The sequence below is a fragment of the Rhinolophus sinicus genome, chromosome 11 (genome assembly GCF_057876585.1).
Source record: "Rhinolophus sinicus isolate RSI-liver-muscle chromosome 11, RSI-T2T, whole genome shotgun sequence".
Classification (NCBI taxonomy): Eukaryota; Metazoa; Chordata; class Mammalia; order Chiroptera; family Rhinolophidae; genus Rhinolophus; species Rhinolophus sinicus.
This window is the reverse complement of record NC_142511.1, coordinates 17,302,476-17,316,576: the sequence shown is the minus strand read 5'-3', so window position 1 is coordinate 17,316,576 and position 14,101 is coordinate 17,302,476. Positions and strand designations below refer to the sequence as shown.

At 50.4% G+C, this 14,101-nt stretch overlaps 1 protein-coding gene across 4 annotated transcripts in view; it reads right to left on the bottom strand.

Annotated features, from left to right (window-relative positions):
* Nucleotides 1-137: 137 nt before the first annotated feature.
* Nucleotides 138-14,101, bottom strand: part of PACC1 (proton activated chloride channel 1) — a 34,128-nt gene continuing 20,164 nt past the window's right edge. For 2 of the 4 annotated variants that reach the window (XM_019738050.3, XM_074322220.2), the window contains exons 3-8: nucleotides 11,046-11,255; nucleotides 9,635-9,786; nucleotides 5,056-5,198; nucleotides 4,478-4,622; nucleotides 2,323-2,430; nucleotides 138-1,019 (exon numbers count right to left, since the gene is read on the bottom strand). In XM_019738050.3, the coding sequence (XP_019593609.2) occupies nucleotides 858-1,019; nucleotides 2,323-2,430; nucleotides 4,478-4,622; nucleotides 5,056-5,198; nucleotides 9,635-9,786; nucleotides 11,046-11,255 (920 nt within the window). In that variant the 3' untranslated portion in view covers nucleotides 138-857. Of the gene's footprint in view, nucleotides 1,020-2,318; nucleotides 2,431-4,477; nucleotides 4,623-5,055; nucleotides 5,199-9,634; nucleotides 9,787-11,045; nucleotides 11,256-14,101 lie in introns of those variants that run through there. The other 2 variants (XM_074322221.2, XM_074322222.2) reach the window with 2 other exon arrangements.

Genomic DNA, 14,101 nt, shown 5'->3' with positions numbered 1-14,101 from the left:
ATGCAGTCAGGGCTTACCTCAGGGGTCCAAATCCAACCATCTTGGAGTCCAGGCTCATGCTGGCTTTTACCTGGAGGTCACTAACGAAAGTGTACCTGTACCTATTGATTTAGCAGACATTTATATTGGCACACTGATTATCCTTTGTATTAACCTAAATTTATTGACCTGTTAATGAAATCATCACAATACAATGAGTAGGCACCTATTATGTACATACGTACTAGTGCTTTTGCATGTTAATCACTAAACTCACATACCTGCATCAGCAAATACTCTAACCAGACAGGTAGGTGGCTAGTCAGTCCACAGGAAATCTAATTACTTATTTCTAGTAGCTTAAAAAGTCTCATTTAACATTTAACAAATGAGAGAGCTTGTCAGGCTGGACAGGTGATGCCAGAAACATAAGGGTTTTTACCTTTTTTGGTGCACAAGCAGTTTCCAAAGCATGACCCACACATCTGGATACTCACACCCTCTTCCGTCCACTTTAAAAACCTCAGGGGGAAAAAAACCTAAGGTAAACAGCGGAGCCTTAATTATCCTGTTAGAGCTGAACTACACACCAAACCAAAGAAGAAGAAAGGCAGCTTCTACAAACCTTCAGAAAACCAGATACATATCTAACTCCCTCTTCCACAAACCCTATGCGTATGTCATATTCAAAAAGTGTTCAATAACTTAAGTACTTAAATAACTTTCAGGTTATCCATTGATCTGCTGCAGTAGGCTGTTCCTCCCAGCAGGCCCGTTGCTTCGGGTGAGTACAGATGACTGGGAGCTCAGTTTATCAAAGCGGAAGTGATAAGAACTTCCATTAACACGGGCAGTTCTGCGAACGCCGCAAGGCGACTTCAGCTTATGTGGTTCGTTGCATGACCTCTTTTTTTAAGGTACCGCTTCCTAATTTTGATCATCCATTTCACACTCAGTTTGGCAAACTCGGCTGCTTTAAATAATGCCAAGAAGGCCCCACAGAGAAGAGCGATTGTGTTCCAAGGATTGGCTGTGATTATCTGCAAAACAGAAACAAATGCAAGTTTTATTGGTTGGCTTCAGTTTTGATTCTTAGGTCATACTAATGTCACTGAGGTGACAAGAAAAACACCTGCATTCTAATATTGTCCTAACTCAATATATTTCATTCGTACTTTAATGTCCATAGTTCAGTCTGAGGAGAAAAATACAAAGCCCTCCCTACAATAAAGTGATTCTGAAAGGAAAACTTGTTTTTTTAAAAAAGCTGTGAACAAATAAGATATTCAGTACTGAACTTGACAAACTTTTGGCCTGATCCCTAAGTGACCTCGCTTAGAGATCATTTTCCTCCACGTTATACCCAATCCAGAAGGGCAGTTCCTTGTTTTCTTCCCATGTCACAGTGCTTCAGACTTCTCCTCCCACCCCCCCCCAATGACGGTTCCTCCACACTCTCTCATGGGCGCCTGCCTCCAAGCTCTGCCCTCTGACTCCCTGCCCGCAATGCTTTCCTCCTACCTACAGGGCTCCTCAGAGCTTTCTCTGCCCACTAGGCAAAACACTCGCCACTTTCGCAGAGCTAGTTATCCCACCGTCTCCTTGGCAGTTACTTACTGTCTGGAGTTAGTCACATGACAGCCACAGAGGGCTGCCTCATTAAACGTTAAACTCTTCAAGGCCAACATCCTATCGCCAATTTCCTGAGTTCCCCATCATGGTAAACACTGTTAAGTCCCAGTTTCGAGTCACAAAGACTCTCCTATTTAAGTCTCAGCTATGAAATGTCTTCCCCCAAGCCATGACCACGTCAGGACATTTTGTGATGACCTACATGCCAATCGGTGTCAGATCTGGGACTGGCCGTGGTGGACGGTGTCTCATGAATGCTGCTTTAGCAAAGCTGTCTCATTATTCCTCCCCTTCCAGACTGTGAGTCTGAGAACCTGGCATTAATTGATACTGTTAATGTTTTATGTGCACTGTTCTGCTCTGACTTCCCACAATCGTAAGTTCTTATCCCAGAAACATTAAAAAAGAACGGCTTCCAACAGCAGTGACCTAGATATTAGCTTAGTACTTTCTGCTCAGTTCAATCAATATTATGAAGCAGCAGCTCTGTACTAAGTACTCGGGAGACATCAAATAAATGATGGAGAACACAAGACACAGTCCCCACCTTCACAGGGCCACAGTCTGGTGACGAAGACCAGATCAGTTAAACACAAGTGATACAGGACGTGAATTTCACACAAGTGACAAACTGATTTGTGCTCAGCCTGCAAGGATGAGCCCAAATGCCTTGCGCTGGGAGTTTGCGCTCACATGTTCAATAATACTCACATCTTGGACTTTCTGGATAAAAGGATCTTTCCATTCAAAGACCACAAAAAACAACTGAGCCCTTTTTTCAGCAGCTGGCCTCTGGTCAATGTAGTTAACCACACTCGTCTAGGAACAGAGGAGAGAAAGTGTCACCTGGCCGGGGCCACGGGAAGGAGCGTGCAGGGGGGGAAGCTCAGCCCTTGGCTCTCCTCTCTGCCTCTTGGAGAGGGAGAGCCCAGACTCTCATACACGACACCCTGAAAGTGGGACCAGAGCCCAGGCCTCCCCTGGCTGTCCACAGTTCTCTGGGGAAACAGATATAGGATCTGGTATGCACGTAGGTGTTTTGGATTGTCACCGAGTAAACCATATTTCAAGTACTGTAAGTCTCACAATTAAAAGCCATAAAAAAAACAAATTTCAAAATACTTGATCTTAAGAGCTGAGTATTTCAACCCTCCGTGTCTATAGGGACAAAGTGCAGCTTCAGGGATCCCCTGGCTGAGCGGTCCCTGTAAACAGGTAGAAGGCATGCCCGGGAAGGCCTGTTTCCAAGTGCTAAAGGGGCTGCATGTGTCACAGAGAGCAGACAGTTTCCAGAGGCCAGGCCTAGCCCGGAGTGTAGGGTCCATCGTGTGAACTGAGCCTCCGCTTTGCCACGCATAAAATGGGAACAAAATGCCTACACCTCACTGAGGCGTGGTGAGGGGCACGTGAAGCAATAATATATATGAAAGTATCTTCAACTTTAAAACACAATATGAAAACATGTAAAATATTGTTCATGAGTTCGTGTCCCTGCCAAGACTTGCAACGGAGACTATAATAAAAAGCACATGAAACATTCTAAAATGTGTAGGTTCACTGGGGTTTTGGCCCCTGTGGCTTCAGATCAGTTAGGACCAACAGGAGAGCCAGGGTGGGCCAGGGTAGCACCTTTCTCAGGTGCTCTAGGGCCAGGGCAAGAAACAGCTTAGTGTTCTTGGAGAAAACTGGGAAGTAAAAATTCAGGAGATGACAGTTATCTTACAAAATAGAAATATTTTAGGGACCTATTGTTGGGGCTGTCACCTCCTAAGGCAGGAAAAAAGCCTGTCCTCTTGAAGACAAGTGTCTCTACGCCCTCCCCAAAGCCCTGCGATCCGGGGAGTGCTAGGAGCCGGGGCTGGGAAGCGACAGACCTAGACACACACATGGCTTCTGGCCAGTGATGGCCCCATCGGTTGGAGTGGGTCTTCCTACTCCAACCCAGCCCTTTCCTGAAGCCACTCTGTGGAGTCCGCCCCAAATGGAACAGCTCCAAGGAGAGGCAGAGGGTCACAGCACAGACCCACCTGCTCGCTGCCTCTGCAGGCTCCCAGCCACTGACACACAAGGTGGCCTGGCTCTGAGTGTGGATTCGGGCAGGAGGCAGAGGCAGTGCTGCAATGTGAGCTGCAAGGCAGGGGTGCGGCCTTGCTTTCCGTGGTGCCTGACAAGCAGCCCTGCTGAGGTGACCAGCTGTGCCATGCCTCCAACCTCCCTGCCACGCCTGTTTCCAAGGTCCATTCCCTCTCTCACCAGGATCACAGCTAGAGACTCCTGGCCTGTCCTAGCTCCAGGCCAAAGAGCTGAAAGCTTTTGGATCACACTTCCCATTAGTAAAATATTCTGAGGAGGCACCCAACGTATTTATAACTTTAGAAGTGATGTAACATTACTACCACTGTTCTAATGTTACATTCATTCTAAAACATTCCAAAATGGAAAAAGGATGAGATTTTTAAAAACACAAAAAGCAAGCCAGTATTGTACTTCTGTGTCCCAGTGGATCACACCCACTCTATCTGGTCTCTCCTCCCTGCAAATAATCCATCTTCCATGCAGCCGCCAGCCTCTCAGAGAGCCGGGGGCACGCGCAGGGCTGAGAACACGGGCGCCGGCGCTCCGCGCAGCTGGGCAAGCGCCCACTCACACAGCACAGGGGTCCCTGCCCCAACCGTGTGCTCCGCGAGGACAGGCCGGGCCAGGGAGGGAGGGCTGGCACGTGCACTGCCTACAGAAGCACAGTGAACTCCTGGCATGAGCCCTTCTCATCCTGGCGAAGGTCTATCACCCTTGAGACTCGGCGCAAGGCCACCCCCGACTCAAGGGTTGAGTCGCCAGCCGCGCTGGGCAGACGCGCTCAGCCTACCTCCTGCCGGAACTCCACTGCTTCCCGCCCGTCTTCCTCCTTCGTCTCCACCAGGGACATCTTGACCCAGGTGCGGAAGCCCCCGGAGAACTTCCAGCTGGAATACGCGCTCTCACAGGCCTGCATGAAGCCCACCCTGTCTGGGCTGAGAGGACAGGGAGGAAAGGTCCGAGCTCATCAGGCCCGACAGCAGGATTCACCCTGCGCCAGACTCAAGCTCCCGCCCCACTTTAGCCGCTTCTTTGCCGGCACCAGCAGGCGGCTGCCCACCCCGTGCCGCCCCTCCAAGCTCTGCTTCTTGGCTTCCAAATGGAGGGGAGTGGCCACCCCCTCAAAGTAGCAGCCTGCTCCCTGAAGCCCCCAATGGGAGGATGGCGCCTCCCTCCACCCGGGCCTTGCCCCCCTGCGCCTGGCAGTGGACGTGCCCCCGGCTCCTCGGGAGCTCTGGACTTCAGCAGCTCTGAGGGGCCCTCGCGGGGCTGTCGGCCTCCCTGCCTCCACCCCAGGCCCCCGCCTAGCGATGTGCAAGGCTGGAATAAAGTGTGTCTCCAAGCCCGCCGGGAAGTGTGAACGGCCACCTGTGCAGGAACTCCTGGAAAGAGGAGAAGAGGAGGTAATCGATGGCGCTGAAGTCCTCACTGCTCTCGTTCAGACGGAACTGCAGGAAGACCAGCTCCCGCTTCTTCACTTCCCGGGGCCCCCGCACGATCAGGGCGGATTTCTGCGGAGACACAAAGGCCACATCTCAGCCGTGGGAGGGCTGTGCGGGCGCTCCTGACCCTGGGGCACACAGACACTTCGGGGTGGGCCTGGAGGCGCCGATGGAAAGCCCGCAGTCCTGCCCACCCGGGGCCAGGGGACCCCGAACCACACCCTCCTGCTCGGGAACCGGAGCCCACCTGCCCCCACCCGGACCGAGCTGAGTACAACCTGTCCCCTGTCCCCTCTTTCATTGGCTGGGCACTACAGAAGCTCTTTTATTGAGAAAGGATATTAACTTATGTCTGTTATATGTACAAACAGTGTCTTACAGTCAGTCACTTTCCCATTAACTGTTTCTAATGGCATTTGTTTTATGAAGCTCTTAATTTGGTGTAGTGAAATCTGTCTTTTCTTTTTTTTATGGCTTCTCGGTTTTGCCTGCTAGGGAAAACCAAAATTATATGAGTATTCTACATTTCTTTATAGCAGCTTTTTCTAACCTTTCTAACCTTTTCCTAACCTTTTTAATTTGGCTCTGTTTTGTGTATGGTATGAAACAGGGCTCTAACTCCCACTCCCCACACTATGGATGCAAGTTTGAGCGCTGTGGGTTTATCCCATTCTGACATTGACTGGGCAGGTCCCCTCCACGTCACTCCTCCCAGCCTCAAACCTGGGTGGGGGGTTTTACTTTTATACATGTGCGCTTCTAAATGTACTTTAAAACTAGCTGAAGTTTCATGGAAAAGTCAACTGGGATTTTGATGATACTGGATTGATAATTTGGGAAAAAATATCTTTACATCATTAACTTTTACAAATGCTTTACCACTATCTGAAAAGAGTCCTCCGTCAGGCACCAAGTGTGACACACACACACACACTCACTCTACACTTACTGTGCTGTTCAACTGTGACCCTTACTACTTCCTGTCTGATCTGGGAGTTTGCGAGGTGTTCGCCACACCCTAAGGGGATGGTATTTTTCATTTCTAACAGGTTTTGCCTAAAATACACAACTGGTATGCTGTTCTGCACATAAAGCTCTCCGACTGTTATATCTTAGTGGAGAGAAGTAGAGCCGAACCTCTCATCCATCTTAAACATCCCTTTTAACCCTTTGCACTTGAAATGCCTTTTTGACTGACGTGTTAATATTCCACTCCACTTCTGGTTACTGCGGCATTTTCCCAAAGGATCTCTGTCTTGCTTCTTCTCCACCTTTCTGTGCCACAGTAAGTGGCAGCAAAAAATGCCAACAGCCCCCAGTCTCCTTTGCCCACTTCCTCCTGCACAACCAGAACCGCTTCCACAATCCCGGGTTTCAGCAGAAGACAGTGGCCCTGCTGGACCCTCACTTCGGCCTCAGACAAGACCTTGTGATGAAGTTCCTGGAATATGCAGTGACTCATGCAACTCGGTGGCAAGTCCGTGCAGGGAGCCACTTGCCCTCCACCTCTCACCGCCTGGGAGCGGTCGCGTACATATGTGCTGGCCACGAGGACCAGGACACCGCCCAGGGGACAGCGGAGTGACAGACAGAAGCCATCGTTGACCACCCTACGAGGCAGCACGCCCAGACCGTCCCCAGAGAAAGGACAGAAGTCTGTCTGGTCTCACCACCGTATTTGTTAGGGGTGTGTTTTTGCACAGTAGCTTGGCCTACTCTCTGACCATTACACAATTGTTTCCTGGAACTGAAGTGCCGTGGTAACAACAACGGAAAAATGAGGCATCCACTTAACATACGGACACTGGAAATGTGGCAGGTGGTGAGGAAACAAACACAGGTCCTGCAGACTAAGAAGGTGGTGGCCCTAATTGGGCCAGAGCAAAGCATTTGGTAAACATTAACTAGACTAAAGGGAGGCAGGGAGGGAGGGAATAAATGAGAATCTGAAAACTGACAAAGTAGGACCAGATGAGACCCTTGGCTGGGTCACTTTCACATGGCCTCGACAGGACACAAACAACGGGCAGCCTACACATTTCTGAAGACATCTCACTGCAAACGAAAAGGTGGGGTAGGCGAAGGATGAGCCAACTGCCAGGTCCAAGCCTGTCCAGCCCAAAGCCGCTCCCCCACTGCTGCAGCGGCAAGTGGGTGCCCAAAGCTCTGACCCAGGGCGGGCATGTTTCTTATGTCCACTCCAGATATGACCAGAGAGGCCCAGGGCAGACCCTCCCCGTGGACGAGGCCAGGCGCCAGCGAGGACACACAAGTCTCTAACCAGGTGTTCCCTCCAAGCTGCGGCAGGACGTCTCAGGCAGCGCACGGCCCAAGCCGTGGCTGTGCCTCTCATTTCTCCTTCTCCCTGCGGGAGTCCTGCGCTTCTCTGTTCTCCTCAGCCCTCCACCCCAGCCACAGGCTGCTTTGGGGTGGGGACCCGGGACATAGGGAGTACCAGATCCCTCTTAGCTAAGAGCCACATTTAGAATTGGAGAAGGCTAACTGTCACCCAGAGCTGGAGGCAGGAACTGCATTCAACTTCGTTTCACGGACACAACTCCTCTTTGGTGCCCTGATTCCATGGGTTTTTACAATATGTAGTTAAATTACAGAGCTAAAATAACAAGTACAGCTGGCATACACGGGTTTGGGAATAAACACAAGGACCCCTAGTAAGCGTCCTCCTCCATCGGGGAGCCGAGGGGCCCCGCGCTGGCTGTGCCACGGAAGCACACACCGGGTCCCGCTGTGCCACGGGAGCCCACACGGGATACACAGGGAACAGAGAGCTGGGAATGTGTTTCTACTGTACAGCTAGCTCTTCACTAAAATTTTTAAAAATCATTTTCCTTTTCATTTAAATTAGCTTCCGTTTCCCTATTCTGGAGTCCATTCTGCTCCTCCTGGTCCTTTCATGTTGTTGGTTTCACGTAAATGTCTAGTGACCCTTAATTCTGAGTCTTATTTCCGGATGAAGGATTAGGTTGACCAGGATGGGTCTGGGGCGTGGGTTGCTTCCCAAGTGGTTCCCTAACAACTCACCCTGTAAGGACTCCGTGGCCGTGGGCAGGGAACACTAGTGGCCGCACACTCCGCCTATTTCTATCTGTGGAAGGGATCCCTTCCCAGTAGTTCTCTCCCCCTTCCTCTGTGGAGGTCCAGTCTCAAGTTATACTTCCTTTCTCTGCTGCCCCAATGCCCAAGCAGTAACCTCCCCTTAGCTTATGCAGAGAATGGCCCCAGGGCCTCATGCCCAGGAGCAAACACCGACCCCAACAGCTCTGCCTGCTGTCGGAGGACAAAGGGCACGGAGGCCCAGCCAACAGGCGTCCCCTAATTATCATCCTGGCAGCTGCCCTATGGCCAGCCATGCTCTTTGAACATGCTGATCTGGAGCTGGGAGTGGAAAACAAAGCTTTCACTTCTGCACGGCACTCCTCGCCGGCTTCTGTTTTAGGGGACGGGTTTTCTCTGATTTGTCTGCTCCATCAATCTGACCCAATTTGCAATTTATATTTCACACTAGTTCCTTGAAATTTCTGCTCAACTGATGACAGCCTTTCCTGGTTTGCACGTCCGCTATTTAATTTTATTCTCTTCTTTGCAGGAGTGGGAATCATTTCAGCAGGATTTCAGGAGGAAGCCTAGAATATTTACAAAATTCATGCTAAGACCCACTCCTAGGTCCCACTCTGTAGCACAATGGGGCATTTTTCTCATCTGGCTAGTACTTCTGTCCTCAACGTCACCTCCTGCGGCTCTTCTGGGGGCACCCGACCCTCCAGAAACACGCAACTACTGTAACTGCTCAGAGACACAAACACAACACGCTATATTTCATCCGTTTAAGGCTGGGTGCCGAGTTCGGCTGCCTAGAAAGCCTTTCCTTCCTCTCCGACCTGGAAAACTTTGTTCAGCCCTGTTTACTCCTTTCTGAAACAAGGATATGGGATGCAAAAGGGAAGAAGCAAAAAACTACAAAGTTCCTTCGCTGCCTCATAGCCGGTGCAGGCGCTGCTCCGCCCCAGCTGAGCTGGGTCGCTGCGTGTGACAGCAGGGCCAGGGCCGGGCCCCAGACCAGCACTCCTTCTGTACACGGGCAGATTTATTTCAAAATGTGGATTCTCAGGCCCCATCCCCTGGAATGACCATTCAGTCAGCCCCACATGGAACCTGGGAAAATCTGCATTTTCAAAAAGTACCCTGGCAGTTCCTTCGAGTAGTCAGGTATGGGACCCCCTTTTCTACGTCACACTGGCCCGACCCTGAGCCCTTCTTCCTTCTATGAAGGACAGGACCTTACCGCACTGTAGGCCATCCCTGAGGGTCGCCCTGAGGGGCTGAAGGCCTCCCTGCCCTCCCTGAGTGCAGAAGAGCCAGCCATGGCCACGACTCCCCTTAGGACAGCCTCGTGTTTGGGTGCAGGAGAGGCCGGCTGGCAGGAACAGACAGGCCCTGGGTGCAGGGCTGGCACAGCACGCTGCCCAGACCCAGAGATGAGTTACCAGGGTCTGATTGGAGAAAGGGTCCGTGTAGTTGATCCTCTGGGTGGTGCAATTCAAGTCTCCGGGCTGGCCAGGGCTCCTCAGTGGGGGGATGACTTCGTAATGGTGCTTACAGCTGAGCAACTGGGCCTGACCGGGGTACAGGGCAATACCTGGGGGGCACAAACAGGAAGTGAGTGTCAGAGCACACCCCTAAAATCATGTCACATACATTTTGTCACACCCACCAACAACCTAAGTTTGGAACCCCTTGGGTGACTGCAGAAGAGGAAGAAAAGGGTTACGGAGGGTGGGGGGGGCACACCTTTGCCCTCAGAAAGCCCTACTCTAATGGGGGGAACAGCCCTCCTCTCCTCACAAGCCCCTCCCCGGCCTGCAGCAGAACCTGAGCGCACACTCTGGGGGCCTCCATGACAGAGCCAGTGCCCCAGCCTGGCACCCACCTGCAGGTTCCCCGGGAGGCCCCGAGCTGTGGGACTCCCAGATCTCATTTCGTGTCTCGTCTCCCGCTCTGCCTGGAGCTCCAGGTGTGCAGGTGGCCTCCCAACAGTTCCCCCCTCACCCCGGCCGAGGCTCCTCTTCACGGCTCTACTGACGGTCACTGTTCCCGAAAACACTGGGAACAGCACAGCAGACCCAGGCAGAGCTCAGAGACCGAGAAACCAGAAACAGTAAGACCCAGGGATAAAGAGACCAAGGCAGACACACACACTCAGGGACAAACACAAGACAGGCCAAGGAGCCGTGACCAGGACACTTTCAAGAAGCCCCAGGCAGAGGGAACCTAGGACTGGCTCTGCCCTGTGAGCAGGCCACGGCGGGTCACTCAGGAGCACCCTGCAGGCAGAGCCCACTGAGCTCACACCTCCCATCCGTACCCACGCGCACGGAGCCCAGGGACAGACAGCCCACGCCAGCGCTGGAGCAGAGATAACTCCCCACTGGGACAGGAGAAGGATGGAGGATGTGGCCTGCGAGCCCCCTCTCCAGGCAGGGCCGCTCCCTCCTCTGGACGGCCCTGCCTCCCACTTCTCCTCACCGGCCTCTGCTCCCGCCAGGCTCGACTCAGCCTCTCCAGAGAAACCCTCAGCCGCCCAACACTCACCTCTGCTCCCGCTGAGCCTCCTCCCAGAAAAAGCCCACCGCACAGCTTCCCTCTGTGCAAAGCGCTCCTCGCCCACCCAGCTCTGCAGTGACCACTCCAGGCTGTCCCCCTCTCTCTCAGCACAGGACACAGTTTACTGGGTGCCCATGGCCGCTCTCTGGTGTGCACCCCACACCCAGAACATGCTCACACTGCTCCCCCTGCCCACGGTGCCTGGCACGGGGCTGGGAGTGCAGGGGCAGCTCAGGCAGTATTTGCAGTGATGCCCCAGACCTGGGTCCTGATGCCCGTCTGGACAGGCTCTACCTGGGGCATCATAGCGATCCACCTCCTTGTAAGACACCGACATGACGGGGTGCTTGAGTTTCTCACGAAAGTCCATGATGGTTTGGTAGACCAGGAAGACGGCGACGGCCATGAGCAGCAGGTAGATGAAAATAAGCAGGACCGAGAAGACGTTCTTCAGGCAGGCCTTGCTGAAGCGGATGCTGCTGGAGGCGGACTCGCTGTCTAGGACTGAAGGACAACACACATGACCCAGAGAGCAGGGGCAGGTGTGGCTGCGGGAGGTCGGCAGCCTCCAGGCCCCTTACCTGCTTTACCAGGGAGGCAAGCTCACCCACATCTGACGTCCCACCTCAGCCCCCAAGCACAAATCGTAACACACAGCTCCTATCAACATTCACTGTGCACCTACTCTGCCAGGAAGGGGACCCCAAGCTGAAGGAGACGCGGCCATTGTCTTTACGGTGTCTCCTCTCTAGAGAGATAGACAGTTACAATCGAACAACGGAGCTGGTCCCAGCCTGGCCTTACCCCTAACCACTCTCCTTCCCAGGTCCCCAGCTGCAGCTGTGCTAAACGACCTTCTGGTCCTGCCCTCCACCCTGCAGCCCCTCACATTCACATTCCCTATGCCTAGTCTGAACACTTTTCTTCCACAGCTGGCTCCTAACTCATCAGTACAGAGAGGCATTTCCTCAAGGAAGCCTCCCTCACCCCAAAACTTTATGTGGGCACCCCTTCCTCAGGGCTCCCAGGGCACCTATCCATCCCCTAGCATCACGCTGCAATGTCACTGTCTACATGTCTTTTGATCCCCCGAAGCTATGAGCTCCATGAGGGTGGGAACCAGGACTAGTCTTGTCCATACTGAACCCCCAGCCTTTCATGCTGTGCCTGGAATAGAATAGGCATTCTGCACTTAGATGGTGAATGACTAAACGACTGATTAAATATGTCCTGATGCCATCCCTACAACGCAGCTCTGCCTCTCCTGCCCGCTCTCAAACCATCCCAAGTCTCAATTATTCTCTTATGAACTGAATTGTCCCCATTCCCCAAAATTCATGTGTTAAAGCCCTTACCCCCAATGTGACTGTATTTGGAGACAGAGTGTTTAAGGATGTAATTAAAGTTAAATGAGTTCGTATAGGTGAGACCCTATTCCAATAGTACTAGAGTCCTTATTAGAAGAGGAAGAGATACCAGGAATGCATGCACACAGAAAAAAGGCCACACGAGGACACATAGAGAAGGTAGCCATCTGCAAGGCAAGGAGAGGAGCCTCAGGGAAAATCAAACTTGCCAACACCTTGATCTTGGACTTCCAGACTCCAGAACTGAGAAAAAGGTTCTGTTGTTTAAGTCACCCAGTCTGTGGTCCTTTGTTATGGCAGCCCAAGCTGACTGAGACACCACCACAGTGCCATCTCTACAGCTGAAACTGGCTCTCCATTTCCTCCACAGAAACTGCTCACAAGGATGAAGATGAAGGGGAGTTTGAACGGAAGCTAAAATGACAGGTGCTTGGCTTCTGGCTTCCAGAGGTGAAGGAGTAGCTTGGTGACACCAGCTTTCTACAGATAACAATGATAAAATTTGGACAAAATTATCATTTGAAGATACTAGAGAATGGTCAAAATCAAGCAGAAACTGAAAGACTGTCTATTCTTGAAAGAAAACGACTGTGTCTGGTGAGACTTGTAAATTTGTAGTTTTCTGCCTGAAGACATTCACCAATCTTGATAAGGCATCATTCAGGGTAACAGTGGGTAGAGTTCAGAGCTGGTAGAACAGTCAGAAAGTTAGGAGGAAACCCTGAAAGGGAGGGAGACAAAGGGGGTGAACCCCCAAATCTGCAAATAGAATATATTCAAATTCTTGGCTGGAGACCCAGGGCGGGCAGCAAAAAAGCGGCAGGTGGACGCAAAGAACTAAGTGGAGGCTTCAGCTTCTGCTATGCAGGGAACATGAGAGTTGGGAATTTGAGTCTTGCCACGTTAATTACCTGCTAAGACAAAATTTCTGCAGAGGACCATAACAGAATCCAGAACCTCTATAGTATTTCATTTATAATGTCTCGTGTTCAGTCAAAAATCACTAGACAGGGAAAGAAGAAGAAAATACGACCCATGCTAAAGAAAAAAATGTAGTCTATAGAAACCAATGCCAAGATGACCCAGACGCTACAATCAGCAGACAGGAACTTTACAGCACTTTAAGGACTGGAAGGAAAATATATAGATGAAGAATAAACAGAAGGGAAATGGAAACTATAAAAACAAACCAAATGGAAATTCTAAAGCTGAAAAATAAATTGAATGAAATGAAAAATTCACTGTATAGTCCTAACAGCAAAAGATAGCAGGAAAAAAGTCAGTATAGTTGAAGTTAAATGAATACAAATTATTTAATCTGAAAAAAAAAGACTGGAAAAAAAAATGAACAGAGCACAGAAAACCATGGGACAATATCTAGCAGTCTAATAACATGTAACTGAAGAAAGAAAACGGGTCACAAAAATATTTTTAAAAATAATGGCCCAAACTTTCCAAAACTGGAGGAGAAAACATCAATTTGCAGATCCAAGAAGCTCAATACATGCCAAGCAGGATAAATAAATAAAAATAAAAAAACCACTCCTAGGCAAATCATAATCAAGCTGCCAATGAAAGGATAAGAGAAAAATCTTGAAAGCAGCCAGGGAAAAAAAGACACATTACATATAGGATATTATATCTAATTATAGGTAACTTCTGATCAGAAATAATGGAGGCCAAAAGAAAACAAAACATCTTTAAGGTGCTGAAAGAAAAAGAATTCTGTCTACACAGAATTTAAGAATTCTAGCAAAACTAACTTTCAAAAATGAAGGTGAAATAAAAATAGATTCAAAAACAAAAGCTGAGAGAATTCATCACTAACAGACCCGCACTACAATGCATTCTAAAGAAAACTGAAAGGTAAAGGGAAATGACACGAGATGGTAACTCTCAAATGTATAGAAAGAAATAAAGATCACTGGACATGTTAAATAGGTGGTTAAATATAAAAAGCTATTTATATGTACTTTTTAAATT